The sequence below is a fragment of the Nyctereutes procyonoides genome, unplaced genomic scaffold, assembly GCF_905146905.1.
Source record: "Nyctereutes procyonoides isolate TBG_1078 unplaced genomic scaffold, NYPRO_anot_genome, whole genome shotgun sequence".
NCBI lineage: Eukaryota > Metazoa > Chordata > Mammalia > Carnivora > Canidae > Nyctereutes > Nyctereutes procyonoides.
This window is the reverse complement of record NW_026575045.1, coordinates 5,914,063-5,929,177: the sequence shown is the minus strand read 5'-3', so window position 1 is coordinate 5,929,177 and position 15,115 is coordinate 5,914,063. Positions and strand designations below refer to the sequence as shown.

The window sequence follows — 15,115 nt, the reverse complement described above, 5'->3', positions numbered from 1 at the left end:
GAAGGGATTAGGAACACTGCGTCTCATAGCTTCAGTCTTTGATGTGTGGGGGGATTAGAAACAGCACAGAAATATGAATAGAGCAACTCCCTCTCACTGCCTAAGAGCAGCGGAGATGGAATGTGTTCTCTGAAAAAACCTGTGTGGCTCAAGAGCTACTTGAATTATGCTCATGAAGCCACCAGTTATCCTTGGAAATTTATAATTTATCAAGCAAACAAATTATGGCTAATGCCCTTCAGGCAGTTCCATGGACTGAGGCTCATGAACTGATATTAGGGCAGACCATGGAGGGGTTCAGTCCAGCAAGGGAGCGAACCACAACATAATCACCATCATTCTCATTCCACAGCTTACAGGAGGTGCTTTATTACTGACAACTAGTAAGCTTAGTAGTGGGTCACAAGTAGATCTGAGTACATTCTGGAAGACAATGAAGAGTTTTTGTAACAGCATGCCTTGATTTTAGGTAAAGGGGACCATTCCCTGCATACCTTCTAATGTTTGAATATTCTGATCACTTGTTTTGAATATGGCTTACACATATTTGTGTTTAACAATTCCACTGAGTGAAATCACAGCCATTGGCAGGCAGCCACTCCCAGGCACTTGGGGTCATTGGCTCTCTGGAGCAAGGTGGATAGCCATGTGGCCCACAGTATTATGCAAATTGTACTGCATCCCCTTCCACCCTCTGCAGCCCCACAGGCATTGCCCATTCCACACTATCCCTCCCAGGTCATTGATGCTCGGCTTGCCAGCCACTTGCCCTTGGAGGGTCTGAACAGAGACCACACACTCACCATCATGCTGGGTGCCAGGGTGGGGCGCTTCCGGTAGTAGTCGCCGTGGGAGAGCTTCAGGTTGAGCAGCAGAGCACAGTGCGCTGCTGTGTACAGGCTGTCTGCGTTCATCAGCATCTGCAAGCTGAGGCTGCCACTCCCATCAAATCCGGGAGAGTGCATCATGCCTACAGGAGAAAGTTAAGAAACCTCTGGAGTTGCAAACAAGGTGCCTGGCAAGACTGGCTTATGGAGTGTCCCTGACCCAATCCTAGGGATAGGAACATACATCTTATAGGACACTCCTGGAAAGCAACTACAGCCAGCAAGGAGTATTGGGAGGGTCAGAAACACACCCCAGCTGAATGGGGAGGCGCATGCGCTCCAGAGTGAATCCATTTGGGCAAATCTTGATGAGTTACTCATAAGCTACTTTGGTAAAAATTGCTCAGATCCCCTAAGTCTCAGCTTCTTCACCTATAAGTAGGCAAAATAATCAACTGTGTCCATCTCCTGATCAAAGTCTCTGACAACTTCCCATCACAATATAATAAAACCTTGACTTCCCCTCTTCTTTCCTCACTCCCCACAGCCACCTGGACCTCTGCTGCTCCTTAGACCACACCAAGACTGGGCCTGCCTCAAGGCCTTTGCATTTGTTCTTCCCACTCCCCAGAATGATCTTGGTATGCCAATTTCACTGCTGTATTATTCACAATTGCCAAAATATGGAGACAACCGAAGTGTCCATCAACAGATGAATGGATAAACAATATATGGTACATACCATGGAGTTCTTATACATGCTACACCATGGATGAGCCTTGCAAACATGCTGAGTAAAATAAGCCTGGCACAAAATGACAAATATCATATGATCCACCTATGTGAGGTACAGGCAAGAAGAGACAAATTTATAGACACAGAAAGTAGATTAGAATTTTCCAGGGGCTGGGGAGAAGACTTTCTCTTTGGGATGATAAAAAAAAAAAAAAAGTTCTGTAAGTAGTGATGTTTGTACAACATGGTGGATGTAGTGTGTTCCATTGAATTGTACACATAAAAGTGGTAAAAATGGCAAATTTTAAGTTTTATGTGTGTTTTTATCCCAATTAAAACAAATGATAATGTAATATATCAAAATCATTGAATTGTATACTCTAAATAGGCAAATTATATGTTATGTGAACTTTATCTCAATAAATTTTAATAAATTTCTTAAATGAGGAAACAGATTTTCAAAAAATATATATATAAATTTATATAAAGCACAAGGAGCCCTTCAAAAAATGAAAACCTTATTAAGGTGTTGAGAAAAAAATGAGGGAAGAACCAATAGCTATTCCTTTATGTGTGTGTGTGTATACATAAAATGAGGGAATGTGTGTGTGTGTGTGTGTGTATACATAAAATGAGGGAATGTGTGTGTGTGTGTGTGTGTATACATAAAATGAGGGAATGTGTGTGTGTGTGTGTGTGTGTGTATACATATACACACACACATAAAGGAATAGCTATTGGTTCTTCCCTCATTTTTTTCTCAACACCTTAATAAGGTTTTCATTTTTTGAAGGGCTCCTTGTGCTTTATATAAATTAATTGAAATAAAAACAAACAAACAAACAAACAAACAAACTACATCTTCTGGATGACCTTTAAAGATGGGCTCTTTCAGCCAAAGAGAATTGGTGCCTTGTTCAAACTTTTCATGGAGAAATGTGGGGTGAAAAAAATTTCACAGGTCAGCTTCTCTTCATCTGGTCCTATGTCAGCCTCAATGCTCTACTTGGTCCTGCAAACACTCTGATGCTAGATTTAGAAATGTGGCTGAAACAGACCATCTGAAATATATGCATGCAAATGACCTGTATCCATATACTCTTCATATGGTTAAAATTATCCTTTGATCAAAAATGTACGTCTTATATGAAATGCAGAGTTTTCAAAACTAACAGGCAAATACATTGGAAATATAAATTTGTAACTGGAATGGTTACCTATGTCCCTGTGGATTTCTTAATGAATGTGCTAGCAAGAGGATGTGGGCCAAAGAAGCTTTTGAATTTGAAAAATCTTCAAGATTTTTGTTTTGAGAACTGTATAAACATCCTTTGGTGGGAGTAAGTATATATGTTATTCCAATAAAACCACTTTACTCAGTCAATGTTAGGCATGACCCCTGCCTTCCTCTAAGAACTCTGCAGCCGCTAGGAGAGATTTTTTTACTGAAGGCACTTTGTGATCCTAGGCTGAGGTGCATTTATAAAAGGGGGGGGGTTGAGAGTGGGATTTAAAAATGATATCCTTGGGGTACCTGGGTGCTCAGTCAGTTCAGAGGCCAACTCTTGGTTTTGGCTCAGGTCATGATCTCAGGCTCTGTTCTCATCAGGGAGTCTGCTTGAGGATTCTCTCTCTCCCTCTCCCTCTGTTCCTCCTGCTTATGCCCTTACTCTTTCAAATAAATAAATAAATCTTTAAAAAAAACAAAAATGACATCTTTGGTCAGGACATGGGCAATATGTTTCTGCCATGATGATCCAAAGGAACATGCCACACTCTTAAGGTCCTGGTGGGGTTGGTTCTAGTCTCTGGAAGAGATAAAGGACACATGATGGGTCTCCTCTCATGGCAAAGAGAAAACAGAGTTCAATATTATTGGGTATTTAACTATCCTGGATCATAGATGAAAGGGATATTTAAGACTATGAACCAAAAAAACAGTATTTGTAATGGCTTTGATCTTTGGTTATCAGTAATAATTTCTTCTTAAAAATTTTAAAACCAACTACTATTCACCTTGGAATATGTTTTGAAAAACTAAGCACATGCTCAGATGCTGAAAAGAAAGGCGGCAGCTGATGCATCTGCTGACACAGAGACCCAAATCACTAGTGGAGGCGTGACAATGTCCTGGAAGTGCCAGTGGATATGCGGAGTTCTGAAATAATTTGTCAGATTTGCTAGGAGCACTCTGTTGGTACTGGCCTCTCTCTTTCTAGGAAGATAATTTCTTTTATTACAGGAGCTGGCAATTTTGAGAATAAAACAAAAGAATTATCTATCAACCTTAAGGAAGATGCTCATTTCCTTGCTGTGCCAGATATAGTTCACTGGTGATGTTAATAATGGGAATAACACAATAGCTATAACTTATTAAGTGTTTTCTAATTTTTAGAACCAATCTCTTCTCATGTGTTATTTCATTTGACATATAAAATCTATATTGATTGCCTTTATTTCACCAGTAAGGAAAGTGCCTCGGAAATATTAATTTGCCTAAAGTTAAATAGCTAGAAATTGGCAAAGGTCTTTTGGGCCCAAACTCCAGGCTTTTTGCACTATGCCATGCTGTACTTGTTTCTAATGTGAAAGGTTGTACTCTATCATGTCCCTCTCGAACAGATAGTCTTATTTTATTTTATTTTATTTTATTTTATTTTATTTTCAGATAGTCTATTTTAAATTCATCCTCTGATTGGGTTCATTGAAGTGTCAGAAATTTGAAGTGACAAAGTATAGGAGCTATGACCTTTAACACATTCTGGCTATTTGTTTTTTCCAGTGTTCTGTAACTAAAGTTCATTCTTTATCTCTATAATTAAGATGTTCTTAACTGTCAGGAACAGAAGGATGGGTCACTTGCTTGATTGGCTACCAGTGAAAGACTGGATACAAGATTAGCATGAATGACCTTGAAATATCTCTTTCAGATGAATGGATAAAGAAGATGTGGTTTATGTATACAATGGAATATTACTCAGCCATTAGAAACGACAAATACCCACCATTTGCTTCAACGTGGATGGAACTGGAGGGTATTATGCTGAGTGAAGTAAGTCAATCGGAGAAGGACAAACAGTGTATGTTCTCATTCATTTGGGGAATATGAATAATAGTGAAAGGGAATAGAAGGGAAGGGAGAAGAAATGTGTGGGAAATATCAGAAAGGGAGACAGAACATAAAGACTCCTAACTCTGGGAAAATGAACTAGGGGTGGTGGAAGGGGAGGAGGGCGGGGGGTGGGGGTGAATGGGTGACGGGCATGAGGGGGACACTTGACGGGATGAGCACTGGGTGTTATTCTGTATGTTGGTAAATTGAACACCAATAAAAATTAATTTATTAAAAAAAAGAAATATCTCTTTCATGCCTTGGATAATTTAATGTGTCTTTTTAAATAAGCATTAAATACTTATGTAAAATCTTTAACAATACTGAAAAATATAAGAAATAAGGATAATAGTCCCTGCCCCATCCCAGCAGACTTACTTCCTTGTATGTATTGTGTGGAAATATAGTCGCAAATGAGATCAAACTACAGATGTTGTACTGTGACTTGGTGTTTTCTTAGCAATGTATGTTAGCTATCTCTTTTTATTTTGAGAGAGAGAATGTGTGTGTGAGTGGGAGCTTGATCTCATGACCCCAAGATCATGACCTGAGCTGAAATCAAGAGTCAGATGCTTAGCTTAACTGACTGAGCCACCCAGGTTCCCCTACATATCTCTCGACATTAGCACTTACGTATTTGTCTCATTCTTTTCAAATAATTATGCTTATACCATGGCATGGTTGGAGTGTGATTTATTTAATGCTCTCTTGGTAGTCATTTATGTAGTCTCAATTATGAAAAAAAACAAACCCTGAAATGATGAAATGACTTTTAGTAGGTATACAAGTTTATCTGTGGGATAAATTCCTTAAAGCAGACTAAAGACATATATTAAGTTTGATAGATATGGCCCAAATATCTTCCAAATAATTCCTTGCTGGAAATTTTTCTTTCCAGCAATGGTGCATAAGAACATTTTTGTAGCCACTCAGTAATATTGGACATTATCAACTTTCTAAACCTTTGTAATAATATTATATGATTTTTGGTCGCATTTCTATATATTAATAACAAAGTCACAGAAAGAGAATTAAAAAAATTCTTCTTATAATTGCCCCCAAAAGAATGAAATGCCATGCAATAAACTTAACCAAGGAGGTGAAAGATCTATACTCTGAAAACTGTAAAACATTAATAAAAGAAACTGAAGATGACACAAACAAATGGAAAGATACCCTGTGCTCATGGATTAGAAACATTCATATTGATAAAATGTCCATACTACCCAAAGCAATCTACAGATTCAATGCAATCTCTATCAAAATACCAACAGCATTTTTCACAGAACCAGAATAATCCCAAGATTGGCATGGAACCTCAAAAGACCCCAAACAGTCAAAGTAATCTTCAGAAAGGTATCATAATCCCAGATTTTAAGATATGCTACAAAGCTGTGGTAATCAAAATAATGTGGTCCCGGCACATAAATAGACATATAGATTAAGAGAACAGAATAGAGATCCCAGAGATAAACCCATGCTTATAATAGTCAATCTACAAAAAAGAAGGCAAGAATATACAATGAGGAAAAGACAGTCTCTTCAGTAAATGGTGCTGGGAAAACTAGACAGCTACCTGCAGAATAAAACTGGATCATTTCTTTACACTAACTCTACATGGATGAAAGATCTAAATGTGAGACATGAAACCATAAAAATCCTAAAAGAAAAATAGGCAGTAATTTCTTTGACATTGTCCTTAGCAAAATTTTTCTAGATATGTCTTCTTAGGCAAGGGAAACAAAAGTAAAAATAAACTATTGGGACTACAACAAAACAATAAGGTTTTACACAGCAAAGGAAACCATCAACAAAACAAAAAGGCAACCTACTGAATAGGAGAAAGATATTTGCAATATTCCAATCACAGGTTGAAATCCAAAATATATAAAGAACTTACGTAACTCAACACCAAAAAAATCAAATAATCTGGTTAAAAAACGGGCAGAGAACCTGAATAGACATTTTTCCAAATAACAGATACAGATGCCAAACACATGAAAAGATGCTCCACATCACTAATCATCAGAGAAATGCAAACCAAAACACAATGAAATATCTTGTATCTGTCAGAATGGCTAGAATCAAAAAGACCAGAAATAACAAGTGGTAAGGATGTGGAGAAAAAAGGAACCCTCTTGCACTACTGGTGGCAATGTAAATTGGTGCAGTCACTGTGGAAAACAATATGGAGGTCCCTCAAAAAATTAAAAATAGAAATACCATATGACCTAGTAATCCCACTACTGAGTATTTCCCCAAAGAAAATTAAGGGGATGAAAAATATGCACCCCTATGTTTACTGTAGCAATATTTATAACAGCCAAGTATGGAAGCAACCCAAGTGTTCATCCATAGATGAATGGATAAAAAAGATGTGGTGTATACACACACATACCCTGGGATATTACTAAGCCATAAGAAGAATGAGATCCTGTCATTTGCTACAATATGGATGGATCTAGAGAGTATGGTAAGTGAAATAAGTTAGACTGAGAAAGACAAATGCCATATGATTTCACTTATATGTGGAACCTAAAGCACAAAATTAACAAATAAAAAAAAAAAAAGCAGAAACAGACTTGTAAATACAGAGAACAAACTGATGGTTGCCAGAGGGGAGGCATAGGAGGATAAGCAAAATGGGTGAAGGGGAGTGGGAGACACAGATTCTAGTTACAGAATGAATAAATCAGGAGAATAAAAGGTAAAGCAAAGGGAATATAGTCAATGGTATTATAATAGCATTATATGGTGACAGATGGTAGCTACACTTTGGTGAGCATAGTATAATGTATAGACTTGTCAAATCACTTTGTTGTATACCTGAAACTACTGTTGTATACCTGGAACAAAAAAATTACATGATTTTTCTTGGTAATATATTTCTTTAATTAAGTCTATGGTTCTAATTTTTATATGACATTACTGTTTTATCTTCTGATGAAAGAAGTTATAAGAAAACATTTTTTAAGAGGTTTGGAAAAAGATACAAAGAAGAAAATGAAAATAGTCTGTAATTATACCATCCTGAGATAAGTATTAGCATTTGATGTTCGTTTTGAATCTTTTTAAAAATTATATTATGACCATTAGCCATATCATTAAACATTACTTGAAAACATCATTTTAAATAGCTACATAATGTCATAAATGGATGTATTATAACTCATTTAACTCTCCCCTTATTTGATGGCATTTAGGTTATTTCTAATATTTCTGCTGTGAAATACTGCTATCATATACATTTTGATATATAAATCTCTCCTTGAGTTTCTGCTTCCTCAGTATAAATTCCTGAGATTCTCTCAGGAGCTGATAAGATGACAGGGTTCCATGCGTGTCTGTCTATCAGGACTTGGAAAACTGTCATTCACATTCACTGGGCTACAAACTGAGACTATTTTTTTTAATTTTTTATTTATCTACGATAGTCACACACACAGAGAGAGAGAGAGGCAGAGACACAGGCTGAGGGAGAAGCAGGCTCCATGCACCAGAAGCCCGACGTGGGATTCGATCCTGGGTCTCCAGGATCGCGCCCTGGGCCAAAGGCAGGCACCAAACTGCTGCGCCACCCAGGGATCCCTATTTTTTTTTTTTTAAATCATAGCCAATCAACTCCAGAGGGTCTGTGTTCTTGAACAGTCTCTATGATTTACCCATCCATTCATCACTCTTCCATCCACCCACTCTCCCTCCCTAGGAGGCACAATGTGGTACTAGGAACAGGTCTCTGGAGCTAGGCTGTGTAGGTTTGTACCCTGGCATCACCACCACTTTGTAGCTGTGCACCTTATTTGACTTACTTGACATCTCCATGCCTCAGTTTTATCACCTATAAAATGAGGGTCTATGGAGTCACTATGAGTATTAAATGAATCAATATAGGTAAAACCCTTCATAAATGCAGGGCACACAGGAAATGCTATGTTCATGTTAGCTATTATCATCCTTGCTGATACATATAAATGCTGAAAAATAGCTCCAAGTTAAGACACCAAGATATTTCAGAGGCAATCTCTGGGTGGTGTATGTTTTTTTTTTATATTATTATGTTTTCCAAATTTCATATTCCACAAATGCCAGGGTATTAGAGGAGGATTTTTGTTAGACTATTTATTCCCTAACCTTGCTTCCAGAATACTCCTCTCTCTCCTTTTATTAAAGCAAATGAACCAACCAGCCAACTCTACCAGCAGCAGTCATCTTGGTAAAGGAGAAAACCTTAGAATGAAATCACATGTTAGCAATGGGTAGGGCAAAAACAAAAAGAAAAACAAACAAACAAAAAAAACCCAAAAAAACAAAAAAACAATGGGTAGGGCAGGAAGACAGGACAGCCATCACGGAGCACCAGACAGCCTACCCCAGATGTAATTTAGGGGAAAGAAACTGAATCATAAACACTTGAGTTTTCCACTAGATGCAAAAAAACCTAATCCTAACTGACAGAGGTGGGTTAACACACTACCTTATTTATTTGAGCATTTCTTTTTTGTATTTTACCTTTTGTATTCCACAGGGATTTTGAGTTAAATTTGACTACCTTCTGGAATGTTTAAATCATAGGGCAAGAAACCGAAGCTGACAAGAGCATGCTTGCCTTCCTGGTTTTGTATCCACAAACCCAGAGGTCCTTCCAGAGACTGTGGTCCCTTCCCAGAAGGTAATGAGAGGAGGGGGGAAGCAGTGAAACAGAGAAGGGGGACCCTCCAAAATAGGCCAGGGTTGGAGGTCTGTAACTGTCTGCTGCCTGGCAGTGCCACGGGCATCGGTAGGACCCCAGAGAAGCTACAATGACGCCCAGGGGCTCCCAGGCTTGCTGGAGGAGTCCAGATGCTGGGTTGGCAGAGGGGTAGCAAAATCACAGGACTCCAGGGAGCTTGTGACATGGACATGTGAGAGGTGAAAGGCCTCTCTGTTCAGATCCCACATAAGCTCCAGCTTCTGGTTTTACCCTGGAATGGGGACCCAAGAGCTACTATCAAACATTTGGCCAGCCAGGCTGGCTGAGGGTCTGGGGTCAGGTTTGTTTTAATTTAAAGAAATAGATATTTCCTGCATAACTGAGATTCATGCTTCCTGTACTATCTTTTATGAAATTTGGTACTTTATAAACATCAAATTGCTTGTGATAAGCCTTACATGTGGTTGCAATGAATCTCAAGATGGTAAGAGAACAACACTCATTTCAGGGAACGGCGATCCCAAAGCCAAGCGCCTGTGCCCCTCTATTCATCACTGTGTGAGGCTGGATCTTGCTTTTTCCTCTCTGAGGGGCCACTTCACACAGATGCCACTCTGTTCTGTGCAGGATAGGGAAGGAATTTCTGCAGCTGTCACAGCTCAAGTCCACTCCCATCTTTATAAAACCCATTTTGTTTGGATGTTTTCAAACTCCCCCAACATAAAAAACAAAAAAACAAAACAAAACAAAACCCTTTAATTGCTTTCAAAGGAAAGGCTCCCTTGAACCATTTGGAATTAAGGGGGCTCATTTCAACTGAATGTTAGTTGTCTGAGGACAGGGGTCCCTGAGAAATGCTGAGCCAGTCTGATCCCAGCCGGCAGAGCAGACCCTTATAACAAGTCTGGGAGATACTTGATGGGAGTTTTTGACAAAATAACGTTTCAAGCTTTTGACATCGAATTAAATAATGAGTAAAATATCTGGGTTATCACTCAGGGAGACTCTCTCTCCCCATCTCCTGTTGTTATCTTTTAAACTTTGTCTAGGGTGAACAAAGGCCATCAGCCTGCTCTCCTGCCCCCGCAGGGTACAGATGTTTCTCTTTTACTAATCTTTCCTCCCTGAGGTGACGCTTGCGAAGGGAGGGAGAGCACTGGCTCAGTGCAGACGTGGGACCCAGGCCAGCATCTAGCAGCTTTGGTTCACCCGCTGCAATGGGCAACGGGATCCGTTAACTGAGTGGTACCTGAGGAGAATGAGCTTATTGGTAGCAGGAGCACAGAGCAATAGGTCTGTAATTTGGAAAGACAGACCAACTCCTAATTGGTAAAAATACTGGGGAGGTCACTAGAATGAAAAAGAAAATGACTAACTCAGTTATGGACAATTACTAAAAATTATATTTGGAGGGATGCCCAGGTGGCTTAGTGGTTTAGCATCTGCCTTGGACTCAGGTCGTGATCCTGGGGTCCTGGGATCGAGGCACGCATCGGGCTCCCTGCAGGAAGCCTGCCTTTCCCTCTGCCTATGTCTCTGCCTCTCCCTGTGTGTCTCTCATGAATAAACAAATAGAATCTTTAAAAAATAAAATAAAATTAAGTTAAATTAAAAATATTATTTTCGGAAACACCAAAATATTTTGAAGTCTCTCTTTTTAATGTATTGATTCCTATATGTAAAAATGAATGTCACATCAAATTGGGTCTGATGGGACATTTTACTGGCCTTTAAAACTTGATCAGTTTGAAACATTAAATTCTACAAAATACTTTGCTAGTATTTATATTTCCTAATTCTCATTGGAGAGGCAGGACCTTTGAGAGCCAATCTTTACCAATATGACAACTCATTTATCTGTAATTATTGGGGATGTTGTTGATAAGTATGAAGTCATCTGAAAGTTAGATCTTACATATTTAAATTCTGAAATTTCTGCAGCTGAATTGTTTTTATGGTTTTAATTTTATTTATTTATTTATGTATTTGTTTATGTATTTCTTTATTTAGGGGGGAGAGAGAGGGAGAGAGAGAATCTTAAGTAGACTCCATACCCAGCACAGAGCCCAGTGTAGGGCTCAATCTCATCACCCTGAGATCATGACCTGAGCTGAAATCAAGAGATAGATGCTTAACTAACTGAGCCACCCAGGTGCCCCAAGATTATGTTAATTTTAAATAGAAGGCCTCAAATGTAATTTTACCATTCTTGATTCAAGGTCACCATTACTGCAACCAGTAGCAGTGCTGTAATGTGACAAACAGTTGTTCTTTGGGATCACTGATGTTTGCTGGCCTTTCTGCCTTGGCACCAGGGGCACCAGGCTGGTCAGAACAGGCTGCTGAGCATCTCTCCATGTGAACATTACTAGCTGAGAAGAAGCACGGGCTCAGATGCTCTACCAAACCCCCTCAAAGGGAAGTGAACATTCCTTCCAACTCAGGCTTTATCCGCAACTTACTTCTTCAGCCCACGAACTATTTCACATGTTAAGGGACCAAAGACCAAGCTTATGAATCTACAGTCAATACATATTTATTGAGAATAAGGCATGCATATCTTGAGGCCTCTAGTTCAGAGCACAGTGAAGTTTCTCTATAAATGTTGACTGATGAAACATGTGTGAGTGTGTGTGAGAGTATATGTGTGTGTGTGTGAGAGAGAGAGAAACAGGGAGAGAGGAAGAGATATACAAAACATATAGTAGCAATGCTCCATAAAACAATGACAAATTTAATGTTGGTAGCATAAAAGATATTAGGGAGAAAGAATTTTTAGAAGAGTATTTAGACATTATCTTAGTCTTTCAACAAAATTAATTTTATATATGCATGTGTTCCTTTGCACAAATCAAATATCCCAACCTTATTTTTGTATCTAATTCCAAAAGGAAAAGTATTGAGAAAAAAATGTTGAGTAGCCTTAAAAATAGGTATTTTCATATCTCAAAAAAGAATCAGCACAGTTAGGAAAGCTGAGGAGTTTTATGTGTCTCTTTATAATCTCTAGATAGGTTGAGAAGTCCAGGATTATTTTTCCAGGATTAAAAGTTCTATAGATCTGCTGGTGCTTACAGTCTTGGATCATTCTCATATTAGAAAATGTCCTTCCTTAAGTACACTGGAATTAAAACGTGTTTTTTTGTGTCCCTTTAACAAAGAACAATTTGGCCAGTTTCTTAAAGATACTGATTAAGCTATCTCTTAACTCTACAGGAATCAGCTTCTACCAAGTTCCGATAACTGGGCTAGACTTGTTTTTGTATATGTGTGTGATGTGTTCTTTGTTGGGAGACCGACCGACTGACTATGTGCTAGACATGGTTGGAGCATGCAGGGAACTGAAAGTACAGAGGGGAGAAGGTGGATGTGTTCACAAGTGACTCTGGCAGATGTGGTAAGTGCAACAATGCACACATGCTCAAAACTCAGTGGTGGAAGAACAAATGGCGATCTTGACTCTCAACGGTTACGTGTTCATTCTCAGGGCTAGTCCCTTCTGTGTGAGCACAAGCCCAGCAAAGTCCATCCACCTCGGTCGTCTGTGGTCAAGAGACCCTTGAATGTCAGGGGAAGGAACAGGTGACCACCAGGAGTCAGGCACTCAGTTATTTCTGCCTTAAGTGTTTTGTACCCATTAACTGCTTTCATTCTGTAGTACTGTGAGATAATAGAAAAAAAATATGTACATTGGTCTCTGCCCATTTCCTGGCAGAGCTCCTCAAATCCTTAGAATTTCCTAAGTGATATGAGCCCTAGAAGCACCTCGTGTTCTGGTATATGGCTTTGACCTCATCCTGACTCCTAAATCCCTTGTAAATGTCTAAGTGATAAGGGAACTAGGAACATCTTTTGTTCTAAGGAGGTGACTCTGGGTGGGCTGCTGGATGGGATGGGGACTAATCACACCATGCTGTGATGAGATGCTGGAATATCGCACTTTGGAAGTTCAGGGGAATTCACGCAGCCTGCATGTGATTCAAGACCTCACTGAAGATAGTTGATATATTGATATACCAGAAGTGCATTGCTTCGAGATTTTTAGATGCCAACGTGTGGAAAGAACCGTAATGAGAACTCAGTGTTTTGAGAGTCAGAAATTGTGATTTTGCTTTGGTCAGCAGCAGCTTGCTCTATGCAGTAACCTCTCATTCTTTACTCTGCACCATCTCCATCTATCAGCCTCGGAGCATCCCAGCTGCCTACAACTCAAACCACTTCCGGTAAGTCTTCTATTGCCCTGTTCTCTTCAAATACAAGCAACCCTGGGAGTCACCAGGATGTTTTGAGCACCTCAAACCCCAGGCACCGATGGGAATTTCCCGCTTCAGCAAAATGCTCTGAATACCCTTACCGGCTGTTCTAGCCAGGGCCCGTTTACAAACCTGAGCAGAAGGTAGAAGCGAAGTTCTGGAGGGCCGAGTCCACCTCCTCCACGCCGGGCAGGGCCAGCAGGCGGGGCAGGAGGCTCTCCAGGGACTGCAGGAACAGCCTGGCGCTGTGCTGGTCCGCCTCCTGGTTCTTGAGCAGTTTCAGGGACAGAGCGGCAGTCCGCAGGGACCGGTGGCCCAGGCAGTCCCGAGGGGTCTGCTCCTCATCCGCCAGGGAGCCGTTGTCCGACCCGATGTCCGACACGTCCGACCTCCCCGAGTCCTTCTCCGCGGCCATCGAGTACTGGTCACAGGAATCGAATTCTGTCCGCGAAAGGTCCTGGTCATCGACGCTGAAATTGCTCTCGCTGTACCTGGAGCCGAAGGGCCGCATCCTGCAGTCCACCGACAGGAAGTTCGTTATGTCGGGGTACGCGACCGTGTGGCTTCGCTGCACCACGTCTGGCTGGTCCACGGCCTCGGGCTCCGGCGCCTTGCCCGGCGGCTCCCTGCTCTCGGGCACGGCCGGCGACTTGAGGCTGCTCTTGGGGTGCTCGGGGCGCTCCTCGGGCGTCGTCCGGCCCAGCGCGCCCTCCAGCGTGGTCTGGCCCGTGTCGGTGGTCACGCTGATGCTGATGTCGGGGCTCCTCTCGCTGCCCGGCTCCCACGGCGTGTGCTCCGAGGACAGGACGCGCCGCTGCCAGCGGAAGTCGGCCTCGTTGATCTCCATGGAGTCCCGGCTCCACTCGGCGCCGTCCTTCAGCTCCTCCAGGCGCAGCAGCAGCAGCTGGGCCTGGCCTTCGCTCAAGCCCTTGCCCTGGCTGAGCTCGTCCAAGGCCCCGAGCAGGGTGCAGACGCAGGACACGGCGGCGTAGCACGCTTCGATGCCGCCCTTGATGCACGCCTCGGTCATGCCATCCATGATGCTGCGCGTCCAAAGGAGAGAACGAGAGCGTAAGAAGCACTGGCGAATGCTCCGCCACCAACCAGCCGCGATAGCCCGGTCAACCGCACACTGTTCACGACAGATCCTCTGAGCTAGAGGGGCTACACGGCCTGGGCCAAGGGTGAACGAAACCAACACGCGCAGGCTGGCCCAGGACAACACCCAGGGAAAGCGGCCCACCTTGAATCCCATTCTCTCTTGGTTGGAGGGCTTATCTGGATACACACAAAGATTCCAGATGGGAATTTGTCATCTCCACAAGGACGGGCACTGAATAATCTCACTTTTGTGTTACGTTCAGCTTTTCAAAAAGAAAGTAGCTATAATGGCTATATGATAATGAGGACACCCTCCCTAAAAATAAACAGGTTCCCGGTCAGATGGATGTGAATACAACTATCGCAGATCAGATAATATTCAGTTTTTGGTGGTGGT

General features: G+C 41.3%; 1 protein-coding gene across 4 annotated transcripts in view; it reads right to left on the bottom strand.

Moving 5' to 3' along the window:
* ARFGEF3 (ARFGEF family member 3) overlaps nt 1-15,115 on the bottom strand; it is a 175,425-nt gene that overhangs the window by 55,138 nt on the left and 105,172 nt on the right. For all 4 annotated transcript variants that reach the window (XM_055324697.1, XM_055324698.1, XM_055324700.1 and 1 more), the window contains 2 exons: nt 13,750-14,660; nt 804-970 (listed from right to left, as the gene is read on the bottom strand). In XM_055324697.1, coding sequence (XP_055180672.1) covers nt 804-970; nt 13,750-14,660 — 1,078 coding nt within the window. The remainder of the gene's footprint in view (nt 1-803; nt 971-13,749; nt 14,661-15,115) is intronic.